At 48.1% G+C, this 22,647-nt stretch overlaps 1 protein-coding gene and 2 non-coding genes across 3 annotated transcripts in view; 1 reads left to right on the top strand and 2 right to left on the bottom strand.

The window, feature by feature from the left end:
* LOC147271558 (NACHT, LRR and PYD domains-containing protein 3-like) overlaps positions 1–3,538 on the top strand; it is an 18,703-nt gene extending 15,165 nt beyond the window's left edge. Inside the window, exons 11-12 of the mRNA XM_086202772.1 lie at positions 1,234–1,407; positions 1,851–3,538. Coding sequence (XP_086058898.1) covers positions 1,234–1,407; positions 1,851–1,857 — 181 coding nt within the window. The 3' untranslated portion in view covers positions 1,858–3,538. The remainder of the gene's footprint in view (positions 1–1,233; positions 1,408–1,850) is intronic.
* A 9,369-nt stretch (positions 3,539–12,907) lies between these two features.
* trnaa-ugc (transfer RNA alanine (anticodon UGC)) lies at positions 12,908–12,979 on the bottom strand. The gene has a single exon. It is a non-coding gene; the product is annotated as a tRNA-Ala (tRNA).
* A 233-nt stretch (positions 12,980–13,212) lies between these two features.
* Positions 13,213–13,294, bottom strand: trnas-gcu (transfer RNA serine (anticodon GCU)). Its single transcript has one exon. It is a non-coding gene; the product is annotated as a tRNA-Ser (tRNA).
* Between the last annotated feature and the right edge of the window lie 9,353 nt (positions 13,295–22,647).

The raw sequence follows: 22,647 nt of genomic DNA on the forward strand, positions 1-22,647 counted from the left end.
CTCCACCCACAATTTCTTTACTTTGACTCAAACGTTCATGATGAATTGGTTAGATTTTGGGGTTCAAAGGTCATGTGACAACAAAACATGTCCTTAATGAAGAGATTTGAGCCGATGTTCAAGCCACATGAAGGTCAGTTTTATTCTGGAGGGTCGATCGTTGCCTGATCAGTGAGCAACCGGCCGTCTGACATTTGGAGGAATTTCAAACGCTCAGAAGTGTCGGTCAGCGTCGTCGTGATCTCCTACAGTGGAAGCAGAGCTACCAGCCCTTTCTCCAACCTCAGGTCACCTGACACTTATACAGTGATGAGCCACATCACGGAGGCAGGTTGGTTGCTATGGCAACAGCAGGAATGCCTGTCAACGACTGCTGTGAATCTGTTCTTTATAAATGGTCACCTTCCAAACCTCCCTCAGTGGTCACCATGTAGCAGTGGGACGTCACTCAAGAAGTGATGGTCAACTTCAGCACGAGTGCCTGAGTCCAATGTCTTGTTTTCCTGACCTCCAGCCTGGATTTCCAGTTGTTTCCAGGCAGCAGCAGCGTTTGCTGCCGCCTCCATAAAAAGGCTCCAGCCACCCAGAGGTGTCTGCCTGCTTCGTGCAGCGACTCCAAGCACTTCTGGTTGAACACGTCTCTCTTTGATGTGGGTGGGGACTCGTCACCATGGTAACACAGTGGAGGAGGAGCTTGTTCCTGTGGTTCATCCTTAACTATGAATGTGTGATAGATTCTATAGTAATGGAGAAAGAAGCGTTTTATCAGAGGGTAGTGAGAAGGTGAACTCCTGTCGTGAGTGACGGGACTCAACAACCTGCACGCTGTCATGACAGTGAAACAGCAGAAACCTCACTGATCAAAGCAGGTCACCAGAGAGAAGTCAGAACAAAGACTGGAGGAGGAAGTGTTCCATTTGTTGGTGAAGACCAGAGGAACTTGTCAAAGCAGCTGCTGGTGTGGGAACCAGTGAGAGCAGATGGACAGAATCCAGCTGTTTGTCAACAGTTCCTCTGGAATATCCTGCTGGTAGTAGATTACTGAGGCCTGGTAGCTTTGTTCCTGAGGAAACTGTCACTGTGACGGTGCAGTTGGACCACAGCCTTTAGCCTGGCACTGCTAAACCAACTATAAACACCTCACTAACTTGGAGTGAAGACCATCAACATCTGAGAGGTTCAGGTTCCAGGATTTGGTGAAACAGTGAATTAACTCTGTTCTCTTAACTGCAGCCTTTTAGGTTGTGGGATCAGAGAGGAAGGTTTTACTTCTCTGGCCTCGGCTCTGAGCTCCAACCCCTCCCACCTGAGAGAGCTGCACCTGAGCCTCAATCATCCAGGAGGCCCAGGAGTGGAGCTGCTGTCTGCTGGACTGAAGAATCCTCACTGGAGGCTGGAGACTCTCAGGTAGGAACATAGAAGCAGAGCTTCAGAACAACAATAAAGGTTCTCCCCAGAACTTCCTCAGAACTGTTTTAGTCATATTTGCTTTGTTCTCTGGTGTTTGATCACACTTCAGACCAACTGGAGGAGGCCCTCAGGGAGATGTTGGGCCCCAAAGTGACATCAAAATATTTCAGACATGATGGACAGTTTCACAAAATACTGATTATTTTTAGTTTGTTTCATTCATAACTGTTACAGTGAAATACTATAAACCAGCACATCTAAAGTTCACTGCAGTTTGTAAAGACAATTTTCCTGAAATGTGGGTGCAGAGGGACTTCCTGCAAGGTGGTGCCTGAGGCCTCCATCAGACCTCCTGTGTCTTTAAACTGTCCCACTATGCTGAGCGTTTGCTTCCTGCTGAGGCTCATAACCACCACATCTTTTTGATGTCTTTCCTCCAGGCTCTAGACACCAGCCTGATGGACTTGAAGGTGCTTCACATGTGGAGTTTGTCTCCTGAAGGACGAGCTACTTGAGTGCATCCTTGCTGGTCTCTCCCTGCCCAGAAAAGGAGTGTTGAGTTTCTCTGTACAGCTTCTGAGCCCAACCAGCGGAGGTTGATTCCCTGAGGCTCAGTTCCCCAGACAGCTTCAAGATTCAGGCTTTCTCAACTTTTCCAGATGAAGGTTGTTCCTGATTGTCTCTTGTTTGTATTCCTGCTGACCCCTGACCCTGGTAACCCTCCTGATGAAGGTTGTTCCTGATTGTCTCTTGTTTGTATTCCTGCTGACCCCTGACCCTGGTAACCCTCCTGATGAAGGTTGTTTCTGATTGTCTCTTGTTTGTATTCCTGCTGACCCCTGACCCTGGTAACCCTCCTGATGAAGGTTGTTCCTGATTGTCTCTTGTTTGTATTCCTGCTGACCCCTGACCCTGGTAACCCTCCTGATGAAGTTTGTTCCTGATTGTCTCATGTTTGTATTCCTGCTGACCTCTGACCCTGGTAACCCTCCTGATGAAGGTTGTTCCTGATTGTCTCTTGTTTGTATTCCTGCTGACCCCTGACCCTGGTAACCCTCCTGATGAAGGTTGTTCCTGATTGTCTCTTGTTTGTATTCCTGCTGACCCCTGACCCTGGTAACCCTCCTGATGAAGGTTGTTCATGATTGTCTCATGTTTGTATTCCTGCTGACCCCTGACCCTGGTAACCCTCCTGATGAAGGTTTTTCCTGATTGTCTCTTGTTTGTATTCCTGCTGACCCCTGACCCTGGTAACCCTCCTGATGAAGTTTGTTCCTGATTGTCTCATGTTTGTATTCCTGCTGACCTCTGACCCTGGTAACCCTCCTGATGAAGGTTGTTCCTGATTGTCTCTTGTTTGTATTCCTGCTGACCCCTGACCCTGGTAACCCTCCTGATGAAGGTTTCTGCTGCATTCAAAGAGAACTTCTTGACATGAACTTTTTTATAGACTTTACAACGACGTTAAAATGAAGCAGATGTTTGATTCCCAAGAACTCAGGTTGTCAAAGGTTGTTGAAGCTGAGCTGAAACGAATCCCTTGGGCCAGCAGACGTTCTCTTTTCTATCCATGTTAGAATTAAATAGATGAGGACTCCCAACTCCTTGAACCGTTGAGCAAAGGAAGTCAGAAGTGAGGTTCATCTTGAAAGAGTACCAAACTCCATGTGATGTTAAAGGGAGACAGGATTCAGGTCTGTCCTCCTCAGCATGGATGAGGACTGCAAGGTAGTGATTGGATGATGATCCCTTAAGGAGTGAACTGACACACTACACTAACTGTGTCGGCACTGTTTTGACACTGTGTTGGCCACTCAATAGCGACCCCTGCAGGAGCTCTCAATCATTGCAGGTAAACAAACTGAAAAAAGATGGAAAAGCTTCCATACTGCTAACCCAACATCAGCCTGTGAAATAACATTTAATCGCTCATCCTTTCCTTCAAATATCATCTCATCGTTGTAGAATTTCATTTGTTCAATTTGTTTGTGTAAATGCTGAAATGAGTCGCTATGTAAAATGGAGCAAATTTGTCTATAAAAAAATTCAGAACTGAAATTTTCAACTTCTCTATGGAATTTTGTGAACTTAAGTGTTGAATCATATAAAATAAAAGACTAAAAAGTGATTCATTTCTGCATTTTTATTGAGGAACACAAGTTCTGTCAGGTCCATTCACATCAAGAAACAATGGGATGATAATGAGCTTGATTGTTTATTCTAGCACAAACTGGTGGTATGGCTCTGTTCAGAGGAGTCCCCTGAGAATTTTTCATGAGCACCATGAAACTAGGGACCAGCAGCATGAGGGAAGGTTCTCCCAGTTTAAGACTGGAAGAGCAAACATACCCCCGTGAACAGAGCAGCAACATGACATGGAATGAACTATGCCATGTATACACAACAAGGTGGAGCTGGGGAGGTGGAGGGTAGCAAGTTGCGAGCAGGAGCAACTGTACAGGAAATGGCAGGAAATGGCAGGAAATGGCAGGAAATGGCAGGAAATGGCAGCAGATAGCAGCAGGCAGAGCAGCATAGCCAGAAGCTAGCAGAGCGCTCGTTGAGGCCGGGTGACATTTAAGTTGAGAGGGGCCAATCAGAAGTGAGGGATTTGATCAGCTGATGCGGAGCAGCTGTAGATAAGCTTATTGATCAGTTTGATTGATGGACGGGAAAGCCAGTAGCGCTTGACTACCATGGCCTGACAGAACGAACGCTAACGCTCGATTTTTGGAAGTGTCTTTGTTCCAAGGCGATTTCTTCTGACACCGGTTCCCCTGCCTTAGAAAAACTCTTTCACGGGGTACAGATGAAGATGTGAGCATGACAATGGAAGATATCAGAGTGAGCTGATAAAGGTGGGGATGTGTTTTCTGGTTATTTTTCCAGTATTGTAACAGGTCCTTGTTGCAGGAATGGACAGCGGTGGAGAGGAAAGAGAGCATTGACGCTTCTTTAAAAAAAATAGCACTTTTTATTTGTCCTTTTTTTTCTAAAATTTTTCCTCCAAAAGGTGCAAATATATACAGTGTCCCAAAATAAAGTCAAAATGCAGAATTTAAACTCAGTGAAACAGAATATCAAAATGGAAAAATAAACAAGCTTTAACTTTGCCAGGCTAAATCAAAAATGACCCTGCACAAAACTAAATTAAAGCCAACTGCTCAGTACCTTCCACACCGACGTCTACACCAAAAAAAAAAACCCGCTCTGGAGCGTTCTACAGGGCTTTTATACCCGCAGCTCCTCCCCACAGAAGAGCCCAGTTACAAAATTAATCAATTTACTAAATAAAATTCTAAATGAGAAATAACAACTAACAGAAAAATACCAGAATATATAAACACCTGAAATCATTTTCAATAACCAAAATCCCCTCTACACATAACAAAATATATTTTCCCCAAAATGCATAAAAACACCCCTGCTCAAATAGTATTGTAACGGTAAATAGAATGAATCACAGGAGCAAGTCTGGTCCGTACTGTCTCCTTTATTGTCAACCAAACTCCCAGTACAAGAAGCGGAAAAACCCAGGCCCGCCAACTAAATTGACCAGGCATGCAAAAATGGCAACCTGCCTAAGGTGACCCTACACAACAAAATGGCTGCAATACAAAACTCCACAACATAACATTGGAAGAACGCTACATTGCCCCCACCTAGCATGATTAGCTGTCCTCAGCAATCCAGCCGTCCACAACAAAGTCTCTCAAATGCTGTGGAAGTCTACGCTGTCTTTGAGACCGAGGCTGCGGGACTGGATCCCTGCTGGTGGTCTCAGGGGAGGGACTCAACGAGGACTGATTAACATCATCTGGGGGCACTGCAGGGGGAGCCAAAGGTTGGTAAGGGGCCAGCCGATCTCTGTGGAGAACTACCACCCTGCCCCTTTGCAACAGTCGTACCCTATACACCCCATCCGACAGTCTTTCAAGGACAGTACAAGGCCCCACCCAGTGGCTGGAGAGTTTCGGGGAATGTCCCTTCTTCCGGATGGGGCTATAGACCCACACTTTGGAGCCGGGAGTGAAGTCCTGTCCCTTACTACAGAGGTCATAAGCCCTCTTCTGTTGGATTCCAGCGTTAGTTAGGTGTTCCCGGGAAAGCTCATGGACCTCCTGCAGGCGCTCAACTAGGTTGAAAAAGTAGTCTAGTCCAGGCTCCCCTTGAACCTCCGGCATTGGAGGGGACCCAAAAACCAGATCCACCGGGGTGCGCAGTTCATGACCGAACATCATAGCAGCGGGAGTACACCGCGTAGACTCCTGCACAGCGGTTCTGTACGCCCAAAGGACCAGAGGGAGGTGACAATCCCAGTCCCGCTGCTGACGGCTGGTGAGAATGGCGAGCTGTGTGGCCAGAGTTCGGTTGAAGCGTTCAACCAACCCGTCACTTTGAGGGTGCAATGGAGTGGTCCTGGTCTTCTTCACCCCCAGCCGCTGGCACACCTCCTGGAACACCTTAGCCTCGAAGTTCCGTCCCTGATCACTATGGAGTTCCTCTGGAACTCCAAATCTGCAGAAAAACTCATCCACCAATTTCTGGGCAGTTGTGGCAGCACTTTGATCTGGAACTGCGTATGCCTCGGGCCACTTCGTGAAATAATCCATAGCCACAATGACGTATCGGTTCCCTTGGTCAGTGATGGGAAATGGGCCCAAGATGTCCACACCCACTCTCTCCATGGGTGCCCCCACTTGGTACTGTTGCAATGGGGCGTGTGAACGACGGGTGGGGCCTTTCTGTGCAGTGCAAGAATCACACCGGTGGACAAACATTTCAACATCGCGCCTGCACCCCGGCCAGTAAAATCTCTGCCGCAGCCGCAATAGAGTCTTAGTAACACCGAAGTGCCCAGTTCCCACCGACCCATGGACCGACTGGAGGACTTTGTGCCGCAGACATTTTGGGACCAGGAGCTGCAAGATCTCCCGCTGTCCATTAGGGGAGCTCCAACGCCGGTAGAGCTGCCCGTTCTGGAGATGAAAGTTGGGCCACTGTGAATGTAGAGCCTTGGTTTCAGGATCCAGTGCAGACACAGTTGACCAGTCTGGGCGTTGTCCTGCCACCACCCAGGAGTACACCCGGGAGAGGACTGGATCCTGTTGCTGGTCCCGCTGGAGCTGCTGAGGATCGATGGTCACTTGATCGGTAGGTACCACCAAACACTGCAGCGCCGCTACCTTGGTGCACAGATGGCCCTCGTCTCCTTGTTGACAGAACCGACACCTCTTTTCACATGGTCTACGAGACAGGGCGTCAGCGTTACCATGAAGTCGCCCGGCTCGATGCTGGATGTCAAAGTCATAGTCTTGTAGACTCTCTATCCACCTGGCCAGCTGCCCTTCAGGTTCTTTAAAGTTCAGCAGCCAGGTTAGGGAGGCATGGTCAGTCCTTAGCACAAACCTCTGGCCATACAAGTAAGGCCGGAATGACGTACAGCCAAGATAACCGCCAGCAGTTCTCGGTGACGGGTGACGCAATAGTTCCTCTCTGGCTTGCTGAGGGAGCGACTGTAGTATGCAACAACCTGCTCACCATGCTCCCCCTCCTGTGAAAGCACAGCCCCGAGACCCACATTACTGGCGTCAGTGTCCACAATAAAGGTCCTCTTTGGGTCTGGATAGGCCAACACAGGAGCCTTCACTAGGGCGCCATGCAGATGGTTGAAAGCTGCGGCACACTCCTCTGTCCACTGGAACACATGACCTTTCTGAGTCAACTTGTGGAGGGGGCTTGCAATGGAGGCAAAGTCCTTGATGAATTTTCGATAATAAGAGGCTAGCCCGAGGAAACTGCGTAGCTCTGCAATGTCCTTGGGGGTTGGCCACTCTTGGACTGCAGTCACCTTTGCTGGATCGGTGGACACTCCTTCCCCACTAAAGACATGACCAAGGAAGGAGGTCTGCCTCCGGAACAGATGGCACTTCTTGGGGTTAAGGCGGAGCCCAGCTTGGCGGACAGCCAGGAGAACATCCTGCAAGTTCTTCAGCGCACTCTCGAAATCTGAAGCATGTGCTAGCAGGTCATCGAGATAGACCACACACCGGGTCCGAGGGATGTCAACTAGGACTCTCTCCATTAACCGCTCAAAGGTGGCCGGAGCATTACAGAGGCCAAAGGGCATGACCTTGAATTGCCACAATCCTTGGCCAATGGAAAAAGCTGTTTTGGGGCGTGCTTCGGGAGTCAGCTCCACCTGCCAGTAGCCGCTTCGAAGGTCTAGGGAGCTGAACCAGGATGAGCCAGAGATGTAGTCCAGGGCATCGTCGATGCGTGGCAGGGGGTACGAGTCTTTGCGAGTAATGTCATTAAGTCTGCGGAAGTCCACACAGAATCGCCAGGTGCCGTCCTTTTTCTGAACGAGAACCACAGGTGCTGCCCAGGGACTGTTGGACGGTTCAATGATGCCCGCTCGCAACATCTCTTCAATCTTCTCCTGTGCTTGGCAAGGGGTGGGCGGCGTGGCCGGAGGCGTACAGGACGGGCCTCCCCAGTGTCTATGTCATGGAGGACAAGATTGGTGTGGGTACAGTCCTCATCTTTGGCAGCAAACACATCAGCAAACATGTCCAACAGTGTTTTTAATTGACATTGCTGTTCAGTCCCCAGTCCCTGGCAACTCCGAGCAAAGAGGTCGGCGATGGCTTCACTGGTTTCCGGGGATAGCGGCTGCACCCTTGATGGTGGCTCCTTCTGCGGTGCTGGCGGTTCCTTCTGTGGCGCTGGCGGCTGCACCCGCGATGGCGGCTTCACGACTTGGCATGGCTCAGGATCATAAGACTGGTGAAGAGCTATGGTACCGGTGTTCAACAGTAGGGTGGCTTTGGGCACATCCACCACAGCCCCCCACTCACTCAAAAGGTCAAGACCAATAATGCAGGGATCTTGGATGTTAACAAGCCAGAACTGGTGATGTACCTGGAGGTGGTCCACAGAAACCTTCAGCATCCTAGTACCCAACATACTTGCCCAGTCCCCAGTGACCGTTGTAATGTTCTGGTCGGTGGATGTCCAGCCCTTGGGACTCTTGCCACTGGAGCTCAGCAGAGTTCCTGGCTTAATTAAGGAAATAGTAGAACCAGTATCCACCAATGCACGACATGGGGTTCATTCAATGACACAGTCCACATAAAGTCCATGAGTGTGTCCCAAGCAGCCAAGGCGCATCATAGATGTGTTAGGGGTGGTAGTAATTTCAGTGGATGGTAGCCCCCCCTCAATGCCATCCCCTGCTAGTTTAAATCCGGCTGTTGACTCAGTGGTGTTGGAGCAGGACAAAAGCGAGCAATGTGGCCAGGGGCCCCACATCTGTAACATTCACTGTCACTTCTCCTGGAACGGTGTCGCTGCGGGTTGGTTGTTGTACGACGGGCCTCGACCACATCACTATCGTCACCCCTGGCTTGGTTAACACGAATATCATTGCTCCGCCCAGAGCCTTCGGGACACAGGACATGCTCCACCCGCTCTGCTTCTTTCAGTGCAGCTTCAAGTGTGGAGGGAGAAAACAACCGCATGTGCTCCCGCAGCCGTCCTGGTTGTAGTCCTCAGAGGAAAGCCTGGACAGTGAGCTCCTCCTGGACACTCTCGGTGAAATCGGGGTGCCCACGGCGAGTGTAACTCCGCAGGTCTGCAGCGTATGTACCTAAGCTTTCTCCCAGCTCTCTACGGCGCTTTGCTAGCCGGTCTCGGGCATCATCTACAAAAAGGTGACGGTCAAATCGACACTGGATAGCCCCTTTAAGCTTCAACCAATCTTGGAGCTCAGCTCAGATGAGGGAATGTTTTAGAAAAATGGCGCGTGTTGAAAACGCGAGTGATGAATAAAAAAAATAAATGTGTTGAACATGCTGGTTGGCCACCCCTGCACACTCGAACACATGCTGGTGAGACTGTATGGGGAACGGTGTAGTGTGGAATGTGAAAACCAGGTAAACCAAGACAGAAACTGAATGTAGATGAAGTGCTACTCACAGCTGTAGGTCAGCTGGTGTTTTTATTGTGCCGGCAGATAGCTGCCTATGCGCTTGCGTGAGTGGCTAGGTGCGCGCATTTGGCGCAAGCGTCACGGCTCACTCCGTGACAGTCCTGTGTTCTGGGGTGTTGCTTTCAGCCAGGTAGCGTTGGACTTCGCTCATTGAATCGGCTGTAGTATGAGAGGTCATCTTGCTGTCCTCAACCTCCATATCAAGAGGTTTCCAGAGAGGCCCTAGCAAATATTTAAGAGCTAATTCTTTGTTCATCATGAGTGTATCATCACATGACAAACTGCCACAGAAATTCACAAAGAAACACAAAGAAATGTGTTTTCATAGCTGGTTGTGATCCATGTGAGGAGCGAGGCTCTTCCTCTGCTGGCTCAGGCTCATGGCTCCTCATTTCAGCAGCTCACTCCCACTTCAGTCTCTGGACGGCTTCAGTTGCTTTTTCGTGGTGGTGCAGTGGTCAGCACTGTGGCCTCACAGCAAGAAGGTTCCCGGTTCGAGTGCATGTTCTCCTTGTGTCTGTGTGGGTTCTCTCTGGTACTCCAGCTTCCTCCCACAGTCCAAAGACATCAAGAGGGGACGAGGCTGATTGATACTCTAAATTGACCGAAGGTTTGACTGTGAGTGTGAATGGTTGTCTGTCTCTGTGTGTTGGCCCTGTGATGGACTGGTCACCTGTCCAGGGTGAACTCCACCTCTCGCCTGTAGATGCTGGGATAGGCTCCACCCCCCGTGACCCTTAATAGAAAGATAATATAGATAATAATAAGCAGAAGACAATGAATGAATAATATACTATAATATCATATCATATAATATATCATGACAGGACCCATGAATTCATCCAAACCTCACATTTCTTAAACAACCTTCCTGCTTGCTAGAACATTCAAGGGTGCAATGAGCTTCAGGAACTCCTCAGTGCCTCATTTTCAACAGTGGCCGGTGGCTGCATGTCGACCACAGCCTCATCCACTGCTTGCTCCCCCCCCCCCCCCCCCCCCCATGATGGGAGTTAAAGAAACTCAGCACAGGACAGTGATAGGAGGCTTGTTTCCTTGATGTGGGCTTCACCTCCACTGCTGTCCACATTTAACTGCTGGCTGATGCTGGTCCCCTGTTGAAACCTGGACCAGACCAGGGACCTTCAGACCTTCAGTCTAACGCTGTTCCAGCATTGGATGAAAGAGACTGGTGCTCTCATCTTCTTCAACATTGACTTGTTCTACCAGGACAAGAGAATCTGAGCTTGGATGTCATTTAGCAGTCAAAGGCTTGTTAAACTGGTCAACATCAGCTGGTGTTCACTCTGATGATGTAGCGATGGTCTGGATTCTTCCTTCTGGAGCACCAAGCTGCTGGGAAGAAGCCTGATGATGTCAGAGTTGTGTTCAGTGGCTCCTGCTGGGTCCATTTCTGACAAATGGGCTCCAAAGAGTTCAGCTGTTTAAAAGGCTCAGAGAAAGCAGCACATCATGGTGGTCAGGAGACGAGGTGGCCGAGTGGTTAAGGTGATGGACTGCTGATCCATTGAGCTCTGCAGGCGTGGGTTCCAATCCCATCCTCGTCGTAGGAGACTTTGGTTTCTGCTCCTAGGTTCTGGAACGACTCTGAAGTGTGAGGCTTTTCAAGAGGAGATCCTGCAGCACCAGAGAGCTGCAGTTCCAGGACCCCACAGCACCACCTACTGAATTGGATGATAAAATGCAGTTCTGGGACTTTTGTTTTTTGGTCACAGCGCCACCTATCGAATTAGATGATAGCAAATTACTCCTTTCGGACTACAGTATTAAAGGTTTATTCCACCAAAATACTACTTCCTGTCCTTTAATTTCTGACAACTGTATAAAAGGATTATTCCAATTCCTCCAAAATACTTTCAAACAAGTTATAGTTTTAAAGGTTCATTCCACCAAAATACTTTCTAATTTATAGTTTTAAAGGTTCATTCCACCAAAATACTTTCTAATTTATAGTTTTAAAGGTTCATTCCACCAAAATACTTTTAAATTTATAGTTTTAAAGGTTCATGCCACCAAAATACTTTCTAATTTACAGTTTTAAAGGTTCGTTCCACCAAAATACTTTCTAATTTATAGTTTTAAAGGTTCATTCCACCAAAATACTTTCTAATTTATAGTTTTAAAGGTTCATTCCACCAAAATACTGCTTTCTGTCCAACTTCTCAGTTTTAAAGGTTCCTTCAGTTGAGGGCTCCTGGTTCTGTGTGAGGGGTTGAGGGTCGATATGGGATGATGAGGAAGATTTCATGTCCCGATGGTCCTGCTAAAGTAACTGTGAGTCATGACATCAAACAATGTCATCAAAATACGCTTGAACTATTAAAATGGCAATAAAATCTACTGGAATCATTTTACCACAAACACTTTTATTGTGTTTTTGTGAGCATCATTTTTCAAACATTATAACATAAACTTTAAAAAGGGTCCATTCACTAACACTCTTACTTGAAGGTAGTCACTGATATCAGTAAACAGCTGATAAAGATTTGTGTTCATGTTTTAATTCTCTACTCTGACCTGTGCTGAGACACTTGACCAGAGAGGAAGACCTGCTCAGCCTCCTGCATGGACCAATTCTGCAGCTCAGTGATGACGACGAGGGATTCAGCATTGAGTTCATTTTAAACTTTTTGGAGGAAACACCTGTAAATTAACCAGCAGTTACTGGTGATGCTTCACAGTTTCCAAGCTCAAACGGCCTCCTGCTTGTTGGACTCACAATTTCCAAAAAATGTAGACATCAAAAGTCAAATCATGTTTTTGTTTGGTTTTGTGTTGTTTTGTTTTTTACTGGAGGAAAACTTCAAATTGTGATGATGTGTCTGACTTAGAAACTGAACCCCCAAAAATCAAAAAGTCTCCTTCTTCTGTGCCGTGATCTCTGAGCTGATCATGATTGATCTCATCAATAATCCTTGGCAGCCGACCAGTCACACACAGCCCCCCCCCACACACACACACACTGAGACATGCAGCAGCTCACAGTAACTGCCTCAGTCACACAGCAGATAGACTCCTTTCTATAACAAGATAAGCAGTAGAAATGGATGGAAGTGATGATGAACTGATGAACAGGTGATTTGTCCAAAAGTCAACATCAGATTCATTTCCAATCTGTGGAAGCAGTTTCATCTTGAGGTTCCAGGTAAGAACAGCCAGCTGTGGGCTGACACACATCTCTTCAGGAGCACTTCTATGCTCCAAACTTGCCAGGCTGAATTGTGTCTGTATTCTGAGGGCAGCAGGAGGACGGAGGAGTGAGGACACACACATGTGGAACTGAGAGCAGCTGTGTGTGGGATTTCCCCAGCAAAGATAAAACCAGCTCCTTCATGCTGGCTATGAAGGCTCACAGTCACACTGACCCTGCTACAAATACTTTGATATGCAACAGACTGGTTTCTCTTCTGCTAGTTTGTTATCGACTGTTGTCACATTTATGGATCAATTTAGCTGATAAGATGAAGGCTCCAAAGGACCAGCTGGAGATGCCGGGGATTGAACCCGGGGCCTCATACATGCAAAGCATGCGCTCTACCACTGAGCTACATCCCCTCTGTCAGAGTCATTGTTTAACTGATGCAGCAACACAAACACAGACACAACATGGGAGGATTTTTGCTCTAAGGGGGCAGGACCTTCTCCAGAGGTGATTGACACATGCGAGCTCTGGATTTCAGAGTTGTTTTGGTCAGGTTATGAAAGGGTAGTTGACTCAACTGGTATCTGTGTCAGTTAAAAGCCTCACAGTACTTCCATAATCTAGGAGCAGAAACTAGAGACACTTGCGACGAGGATGGGATTTGAACCCACGCGTGCAGAGCACAATGGATTAGCAGTCCATCGCCTTAACCACTCGGCCACCTCGTCTGCCGACAGCAACCGTGACCTCTGAAACAGCTGAACTCTTTGGAGCCCATTTGCCAGACATGGACCCAGCAGGAGCCACTGAACACAACTCTGACATCATCAGGCTTCTTCCCAGCAGCTTGGTGCTCCAGAAGGAAGAATCCAGACCATCGCTACATCATCAGAGTGAACACCAGCTGATGTTGACCAGTTTAACAAGCCTTTGACTGCTAAATGACATCCAAGCTCAGATTCTCTTGTCCTGGTAGAACAAGTCAATGTTGAAGAAGACGAGAGCACCAGTCTCTTTCATCCAATGCTGGAACAGCGTTAGACTGAAGGTCTGAAGGTCCCTGGTCTGGTCCAGGTTTCAACAGGAGACCAGCATCAGCCAGCATTTAAATGTGGACAACAGTGGAGGTGAAGCCCACATCAAGGAAACAAGCCTCCTATCACTGTCCTGTGCTGAGTTTCTTTAAAAAAAAGTGAGACAACCTCAAGATTTTCTGTTTCCTCTTGTAGGATTTTGCCACAGAGAATCAGAGCCAATCAAAAGCTTGTTGGACTTTAACGTTGGAGGACTGAACAAGTCATGACATCATCAGTTTTACCTTCACAGGTGCTCAATTTACTTTACTTTCAATTTTACAGAGGTAGAACCTGAAATCGAAGCTGTCTGTCCAAAGAAGTGAGAGCTTCCCAGGTTGTGATGTTCTTGTCTACAGACTCTGTCTTGTATGGAGCTTCAGTCTTTAATGAAAAGACTCCTCCATTAATAACATCACTGTGCCTCTGCAGTGAATCAGTCACTCCATCCATTTTCTGTACCACTGATTTGTTAAAGGTTATGGGGGGGTGACATTTGGTGAGAGGCAGGGTTCACCCTGAACAGGTCACCAGTCCTCAGGTCCACTGAACAGGTCCCCCATGTGAGATGATGGCGTTGAAGGCAGAGGAGAAGTCCAGGAAGAGAAGGCGGACATAGGAGTTCCTGCTCTCCAGATGGGTGAGGGCTCTGTGGACCACTGGTGAAATGGCGTCATCAGTGGAGCGGTGTTGCCTGTAGGCGTACTGGTGGGGGTCCACAGAGACATTGATGGAGGCCTCTATGTGGGCCTTGACCAGCCTCTCAAAGTACTTCATGACTACTGGGGTGAGTGCAATGGGTCGGTAGTCATTTTGGCCTGTCACTGTGGAGCACTTGGGGACAGGGACAATAGTGGCAGTCTTTAGGCAGGTGGGGACAGATGGCAGCGCCCGTGAGGTGTTGAAGATGTCCGCCAGCACCTTGGACAGCTGTTGTGCACAGTCCTTCAGTCCTCACCCTGGGATGTTGTCTGGGCCTTTGCGAGGGTTGATTCCCTGAAAGGTCTTCCTCACGTCTGCTGTGGTCACACTGAGGGGCGTGTCGTCAGGTGGTGGTGTGAGTCTGGTGCTGGGGGGGGGGGTGTCAGGGTCCTCGAAGCGGAGAAGAAACTGATTGAAGGAGTGAGGCGCTGGACCTGCTCTACTTGTGAAGTGTCATGAGATAACATTTGTTGTGATTTGGTGCTGTACAAATAAAACTTACTACTTAAATGGAAACTGTCTGGGGGGGGGGGGTGTAGCCTCCATCAGGGATGTGTTTGATGTCTGAATTCTGTCTTTGATGTCTGAATTCTGTCTTTGATGTCTGAATTCTGTCTTTGATGTCTGAATTTTGTTCATTGATCTCCTGCTTCAGTCTTTGATCTCTGAGTGATCCTAAACTCATCAAAGGATCACATCACCTTCACAATCTGTAAAGAACCTGGGTGTCATTTTGGACTCTGAGCTGAATTTCATTCCACAGGTCAAGAACATAACTAAGAGAGGTTTTTATCATCTTAAGAACAGAGCCAGAATCGCCCGTTCCTCTCAGGCCAACACGGAGGTGCTGATGCATGCTTTTATTTCCAGTCGTTCAGATTCTTGTGGTACCCTGCTGCTCTCTGGTCTCCCCAAAACAACCATCTACAATCTACAATGACTCCAGAATTCTGCAGCACGTGTGCTGACGAGGACCAGAGGGCGGGAGCTCATTACACCAGTTTTAAAGTCGCTGCATTGGCTCCCCGTGTGTTTCAGGATCAATTTTAAGGTTCTTTTAGTAGTTTTTAAGTGTCTTAATGGTCTTGGCCCACCTTATTTATCTGAACTGCTTTTGTCATATCAACCTTCGCGGACCCTGAGGTCCTCTGGCACCGGCCTTTTAGTCATTCCAAGAGTCAGAACTAAAACCCGCGGGGAGGCTGCATCCAGCCATTATGGCCCATAGTTCTGGAACAGCCAGCCAGAGAACATCAGGACAGCAGAGACTGTTGATGTTTTTAAAAGGAGGCTCAAGACTCCCCTTTTTAGCTTAGCTTTTAACTGACTTAGTCTCTCTTATCCTTTCATTTTATCACGATATCTTATTGTTACTTTAGTCTTTTAATTATTTTATTCTACTTTTTTATTAGCTCTTAAAACTTTTAGATTTTATATATATTTTATGTCATTCTGATACTTTAATATGATTGTAATTTCTGTTCTTTCCTACTCTACCTTCTTTTAGTCTTTTAGTTTTTAGCTCCAGTGTTTCCTGGTGGGGCCCTCCACACTGGGAGGTGTGTCTGGTCCGCCTGCGGGGGCGTCGTCCTTGGGATCGTCCAGGCCCGGAGAGCTGGGGGGCTCTGCATTATATGTGGAGTGTACCCGGTCTGTCCGGGTCGGGGGGGTCTGGGTGGCGGCGCTCCCTGTGGTTGTGGGCTGTGGCACCTCCTGGTGAGGATGGCTCCCATAGGTGGTCTTTCCTCACTAGGATTTTCAGTGCCCTGCCATGTTCCTACTTACAGTCAGTGTGTGGTTGTGTGTATGCGTGTGTGTGTGGGGGGGGTTGGTGTGTGCATGTATGTGGTCATGTGGGTTGGGAAGGCCGGGTTCTTAACATGTATTTATTGTATTGTTTTATATTTCATTGAATGTTGCCTGTTTTCTCTCAGTTCTGTGAAGCACTTTGTGTTGCAGTCTCTGGATGAAAAGTGCTGTACAAATATAAATAAAGTAAACTAAAGCAGACGGACGACTCGAGAATGAGAGAGGAAAGAGTAAACAAAGCAGACTCTTTTGAGGTCTTCTCCTTGGTCCCTTCATTTTTTGAGAAGACACTGGACTCAACTGCTGTCCATGATTCTGGATTTTGTTGATTGCGTTGTGAACGAGGATTTGGCCAGGTTTTGTAGGCGGGATCACTGGTGTGCAAACACACCTGACGCTGTGGAGAAAAGATGGCGAGCCACCCACAGGAGAGAGACAGTCGGAGTGGAAAATGGCGCTGCAAACCTCACCCACCCAGGTGACACTGACCCTGACGGTGGGATTGTGGTAGGACAGAACTGACAGGTTTCACAGAGACACCTTGAATTTCTTTTGGACTGATAACGGACTGAACGAAAAGACTGCTGATGAACGGGAGAGACTCTGATCATTGATTCGTGAGATTGAGTTGTAAATTGAAATATTTTGGCCCTGAGTTTTATTTTTATAACTTTGTTTTGTTCACGTTTCCTGATTGTGTGCCAAATCGGTGTTACATGAGTGGGTTGTTGAAAGGGAGTTCAAGCTTGGATAGAGCCGGTGAAACAAACCAACAGGAAGAGGGAACGTAGAACTAAAACTCATAAATAGGCTGAACCAAGATCAAATGAGAACCTAGACTGAGGAAACTCAAATAGACACCGTGAAGTAAACAAACAATCATAGAAATCCAGCCACTAAATTAAACCTCAACTCAAATAAGTCGGGTTAACTTCAAATAAGACTCAAAAGAGGTCAATAACCTGATTCTCCTGAGGTCTGGTTTCTGTCTGTTGGTTGGAGGGAGACTCCTTTATTGAATGTGTGTGGATGTAAAGGGTTTGGTACCAATAGTTTTTGTTTTTCTGACATTTTCTGTCTATAAAGAAGTCGGCAGTTTTATTCACTAGCTAGTCTGTGGTCTGTTATTCTTACATTAGAATCAACCACTCACGTGAGCCTAAAATCTCTGGTCCTCCACCTGAAGTGAGACACATGGGAACTTTGACCCTCATCAACCATGCAGGGAGGAGCTCTCAGAGTTTGATTGTGCTGATGAATCATCAGAACTCTCCATCACGCCGTGACGAGGACATCTCAGTGTCAAATCTGTCATTTCCTGCTGCCAGTAGGTGGCGCTGTGGTCACTGCTGACCTGTAGATGTGTTCAGACTGGGATGTTGATCAAACCTGGAAGTTTCAAACAGACCTGACAGGTGGAGAGGATTCAGAAGAGTTGAAGCTTCATTTTAGTTGGAGCCTGAAAATGAGGAGAGACTGAGGGCTCCCAGGAGTTGCAGGTAGGTGCTGCCCCCTAGTGACCCAGTGGAGAACAACATGTAATGACGTGAACGTTCTACATTTTTCCAGTTCTTGACTTCATTCATCCTCAAACTTCTTCAAGCTGGAAGAGAGTGAGATCATTTAAAGTAGAGAGTCAATAATCAGCATCTCATCACTCATTTGTTCTCTGGTGGTGACCTCACGACTCAGCAGTGTGACATCACACATTTCGCTGATGTCATCCTCAAGTGTGTCACTCGGTTCATGCAGCCTTCATTGTTTTATTTTATTATTTCCTTTCACTTTGATCTTCACAAAGACAAAGTGCGTCTGATGGAGGCACCACTGACAGAGTGGAATTTTTCCATGTTGCCATGACAACGTGAGGCCCCTCACCTCCTCTGTTCCTTCTGCCAGTCGGCGTCAGAAGAGCAAGATGGCTGCTTCTCCATCTGGGTGGATGAGCAGCTCCTCCCATCTCAGGCAGACGCTCCCTGGCTGCATGTCAGCAGCTCCTCAAAGCTCCTTCTGGTTTCTTTGCTCTCCTGATGCTGCGCTGGTGGATTTGTCCACCTCTCATTCTCCAGGGTTCTCAGCCTCATGTTCTCTCCCTCCTGTTCCAGCTCCTCCAAGTTTCCAGTGGAAGTTTGGCTTTTGTTTGCTACTTTGTCTTTTCTCCTCTGTTGGTGCTTTGAGTTCCTTTGTTGTTCTTTGTCTTTTCATCATTCAAGCCTCCTTTTGTTGAACGCTCCTCTCCCCCGTCTGTATTTGGGTCCTGTTCTCCTCCACTTTGGCCAAGAAGGCGGCCCAACAAGAGTCACCAGTGATGTCACAGCTCCTGGATGCCCCGCCCCTTCATCTGGTGCAGGTCGTGTGATGTCACTGAATCCCACTCAAACCAAACCAGTCAGAGATCAGTGTGTTTGTGTCAGTGATGTCATCGCCACTGACGTCACAGCCCTCCATCCACACACGCCAGACTGAGGTGGAGGAGGTGATGTTGGGGTTTTCAAGGTCTTCGTCATGAGTGGGAGGGGCTGAGCTGGTGAATGATCAGCTGACCTGGTCTGGGCTCAGTTCAGATGTTGAGCCACTGCTGACTGCCGTTTGCCTGAGGAAGACCCAACGTTCCCCTCAAGAAATGGAGGGCAGTTTTTAGTGCAGCGTTCATTCTGGTTGGAGTTTTCCTTTCCTTTGCCCTGCACCTCTCTGGTGGGGAGGTGCTCCCTGTTGACGAGGACTCAGTGGAGAAGACTGGACCAGGACCTTCACTGGTTCAAGGAGCACCGAGGCAAAGGGAGGCCCAGACCAGCAGCCAGGGTGACCAGTTTGAAAAGCTGCTCCTCTTCCATGCTGACTTGTTGGTGTCTCCTCTTTTATTCCTGAGTGATTTTAATCTCAGCTCTCTGAACCTGAATGGAGCAGAACCAGGAAATCATTGCAGGAAATCATGGAGGAGAAATGAATGAATGAGACTTCCAGTCAAACTGAGACAAACGTCCAGGTTTGGTCATCAAAGATATCTGACATTCATCAGTAGACTGACAAAGATGCTCATTATTATTGCAGCAGATTAAACTAGAGAATAAAGAGGGTCTCACTTTGGAAAAAAATATTGCAGGATATTTTTGTTTTATCAGAGAGGCTTTAATGTCTGTCTTTGATGTCTAAACTCTGACTCTGATGTCATTGGTGGTGACTGAATTCTACCCCCTGACAGACTGAAGGCTCATATTGGTGATGCAGGTAGGTGCTGCCCCCTAGTGACCCAATGGAGAACGACATGTAATGACATGAAGATTCTACATTTTTCCACTTGAGAGATAAAAATACCTCACAGCAAGAAGGTTCAGGGTTCCAGTCCCGGCTGGAGCACAGGATCTTTCTGTGTGAGTCTGCATGTTCTCCTGTTCCTGTGTGGGTTCTCTCTGGTACTCCAGCTTCCTCCCACAGTCCAAAGACATCAAGAGGGGATGAGGCTGATTGATACTCTAAATTGACTGTAGTTGTGACTGTGAGTGTGAATGGTTGTCTGTCTCTATGTGTTGGTCCTGTGATGGACTGGTGACCTGTCCAGGGTGAACCCCGCCTCTCACCTGTAGACTCTGCGATAGGCTCCACCCCCATGACCCTTAACAGGAATAAGTGGAAGACAATGGATGGATGGATGTTGGAAACGACTGCAATACAGTCTATAAATATTCTAGTTCCATACATGGGAACGTGGTTCTTCTGCTCTTTAACATCCTCCAATAGGAATGGACCGTCTATGACAAAGTATCAATAAATCTATCAAGGAGGAAGAAGAATTCTGATCAAAGAATTGAAGTCAATCTGGAGATCAGTTGATCTCTGGAAGGAGGAGGAGGAGTCATCCTGTGCTTTTATCTCTCTGTTCATGTTTCCTGCTGAGTGTGTGTGTGTGTGTGTGTGTGTGTGTGTGTGTGTGTGTGTGTGTGTGTGTGTGTGTGTGTCCCAGCTGCAGCAGTCAGTTCAGGTTCCTTCAGTGTGACTGAGGGAGGTTTCTGTCCGATGGTTTCTCCCAGTGTGAACACAGCCTGACTGCTGATGCTGTGCCGACTCTGACAGTGGTTCAGTTTTTCTCAGTGGCTTTGTTGCTGCTCTCAGATCAGAATGAAAGTTCTCTCAACTCTGAGTTCAGCCTCCACAACATGGAGTCACTTGTTTCTCCTTCCTTTGATCAAATAGCGAACGCTTTTGGACGAGGAGGGAGGAAACCACGGCGTTTCACTGCTTTACATTTCGAATCTCACGCCAAGCCGGAGAAGCAGGTCCTGAATCAGTCACGTGGTCACTGCCGGCTGGAGAGGCTTCGGACGTCACCACATACTTCATCAAAACGCGCTTCACAGAACGAGACGAAGACGCGGGAGGTTTTCAAACAACAAGGAAAGAAGGAGAAGTCCGTGAAGCCCCGGACTCGGTCTTTGTCTCCTGAAGGCTGAGTGGCGCCGGTAGAACCTCAACATGCGCTGCGGGTGTCGGTCCAGGAGCGGATCCTCGCCGCCGCTGAAGACTTCCTGCTGCAGCTGGGAGAAGGAGACTCAGCGGCTGGAGTCCCGGTGCTGAGAGCGCTGCTCACCGAGCGGCTGGCGGCGGCCGCGGAGCAGATCGTGGCTCTGCTGGAGGAAACCGTGGCGGAGTACGAGCGGGAGAACCGCCGGCAGAGGTTGCTGCTCGATGCCGTGCTGAAGCCCCGAGTCAGGCTGGACAGAGCAGGTGAGTCCCCGCAGGGACCTGCTGCATTGTTCCCAACATAAAGGGAGGTTTTAGTAGCTCAGAAACAAAGTCTAGGAATTCTAGCTGGAGCTTCATCAGACCAAGTGGTCCAGACCAGCTGGAAAAACCCCTGAGACAAAGTCAAAGAGCAGGCAGCACAATGTTGGTGGGACTCAGGCAGCACACACACACACACACACACACACACACACACACACACACACACACACACACACGTGTCAGCAGTCTCTCTGTCTACTGCAGCAAGTCACATGATATCCAAATGAGTCCCGTCAGAATGAACCAATGTTACAGTCGATTTAGGGGACAAAATCCAAAGGCAAACCTCCTGCAGACACCAGTGAAGCTCTGTTGTTTCATTTCAATGCAGTTTCAGTCCAGATCAGTGAGTCCAGAGCTGCTAGCTTGACAGCTAAACACGAGCATCACAACACTCAGCAGGACCAGAGCTTTTCTTTAATCTCTTCTTTTTAATCCTCCCTTTTCTTTCTCACCTGTCTTCATTCTTTTTGACAGTTTTTCCACACTATCATCACGTTCAAGTCAAGTCAATTTTATTTGTTTGAACCAAATCACAACAAAGTTCTCTCATGACTCTTTACTAGTAGAGCAGGTCCAGCACCAAACTCCTTCAATGAACCTCCACCCAACAGTTCTCCATCAGCAGCACATCCTGCAACAGTGGTGATGAAAACCTTCCTTTTAACAGGCAGGAACGTCGAGCAGATCCAGGATCAGTGGGGACGGCCTTCTGCTTTGACTGGTTGGGGGGAAAGAGAGCAGGAGAGCAGGGCAGAGACAAAGACAGAGAATGGAGGAAGACAGATATGCAGAAGGAAAGAGAGGGACACAGATAAAGAGAGAGAGAAAGGAAGAGACTGATGGACAGACGGGGACGTGAGCAGGTGGAGCTACGGGTGGCAGCTTGAGCCTCTTCAGGTCTGCAGCCTCCTCAGCAGCACCAGGATCTGGGATGAGGGGAGAAGAGGAGTTAGTAATGTGTGTGATTTATGTATGACACATATAGGAGGACAGAGAGGAGGAGAGAGAAGCCCAGTGCCCAGTTCTGTGTTGAGGGAATGCGTTGCTCTGCAGCTCACCTCCAAGCTGCTAGGGGGTGTGGCTGTGTCTTTCTATGGTTTCGGGGGCTCTTGTCAGATTCCAAAACAAAACTATTTCCAACAGAAAGTCCAGTGCTTCTCTTTGAACGACTTTGTTTTCATGAATCAAACTTAAAACCTTGAACATGACAAACACGACTTGTGGCCATTTTCTTCCGGAGACGCACATTTTGTCGTGGAGGTTCTTCCACCTCTAAATGCATTCGGCGACTCCTCTGAACGGACCAATCACAGTCCTTGATGTTCACGTCACGACGTGTCGACACAATGAATAGTCAGGACATTTTGGAGGTGCACGTCTGCTGCGGCGTAGGGTCCATGTAGGTCTGCGTCGACAGTGTAGGTACGGCGTTGATGCCATGCAGAAGCATAAACCAGGTTGAAGCCTACAGCAAAATATCGAAGGGCCGGTTTAAGCTGTCCTAACTATAAGTTTGATCAAAAAGGAAGGTCTTGGGGGGGGGGGGGCATCCCGGACTCAAACCGTTCCACAGGAGGGGAGCCTGATAGCTGAAGGCTCTGGCTCCCATTCTACTTTTAGAACTCTAGGAACCACCAGTAACCCTCCATCCTGGGAGCGAAGGGTTCTAGCTGGATAATAGGGGACTAGGACTGCTTCACTCAGCCTTGCCG

The sequence above is a fragment of the Aulostomus chinensis genome, chromosome 1 (assembly GCF_037954235.1).
Source record: "Aulostomus chinensis isolate RoL2024-O1b breed Wild chromosome 1, RoL_Achi_v1.0, whole genome shotgun sequence".
Taxonomy (NCBI): Eukaryota; Metazoa; Chordata; class Actinopteri; order Syngnathiformes; family Aulostomidae; genus Aulostomus; species Aulostomus chinensis.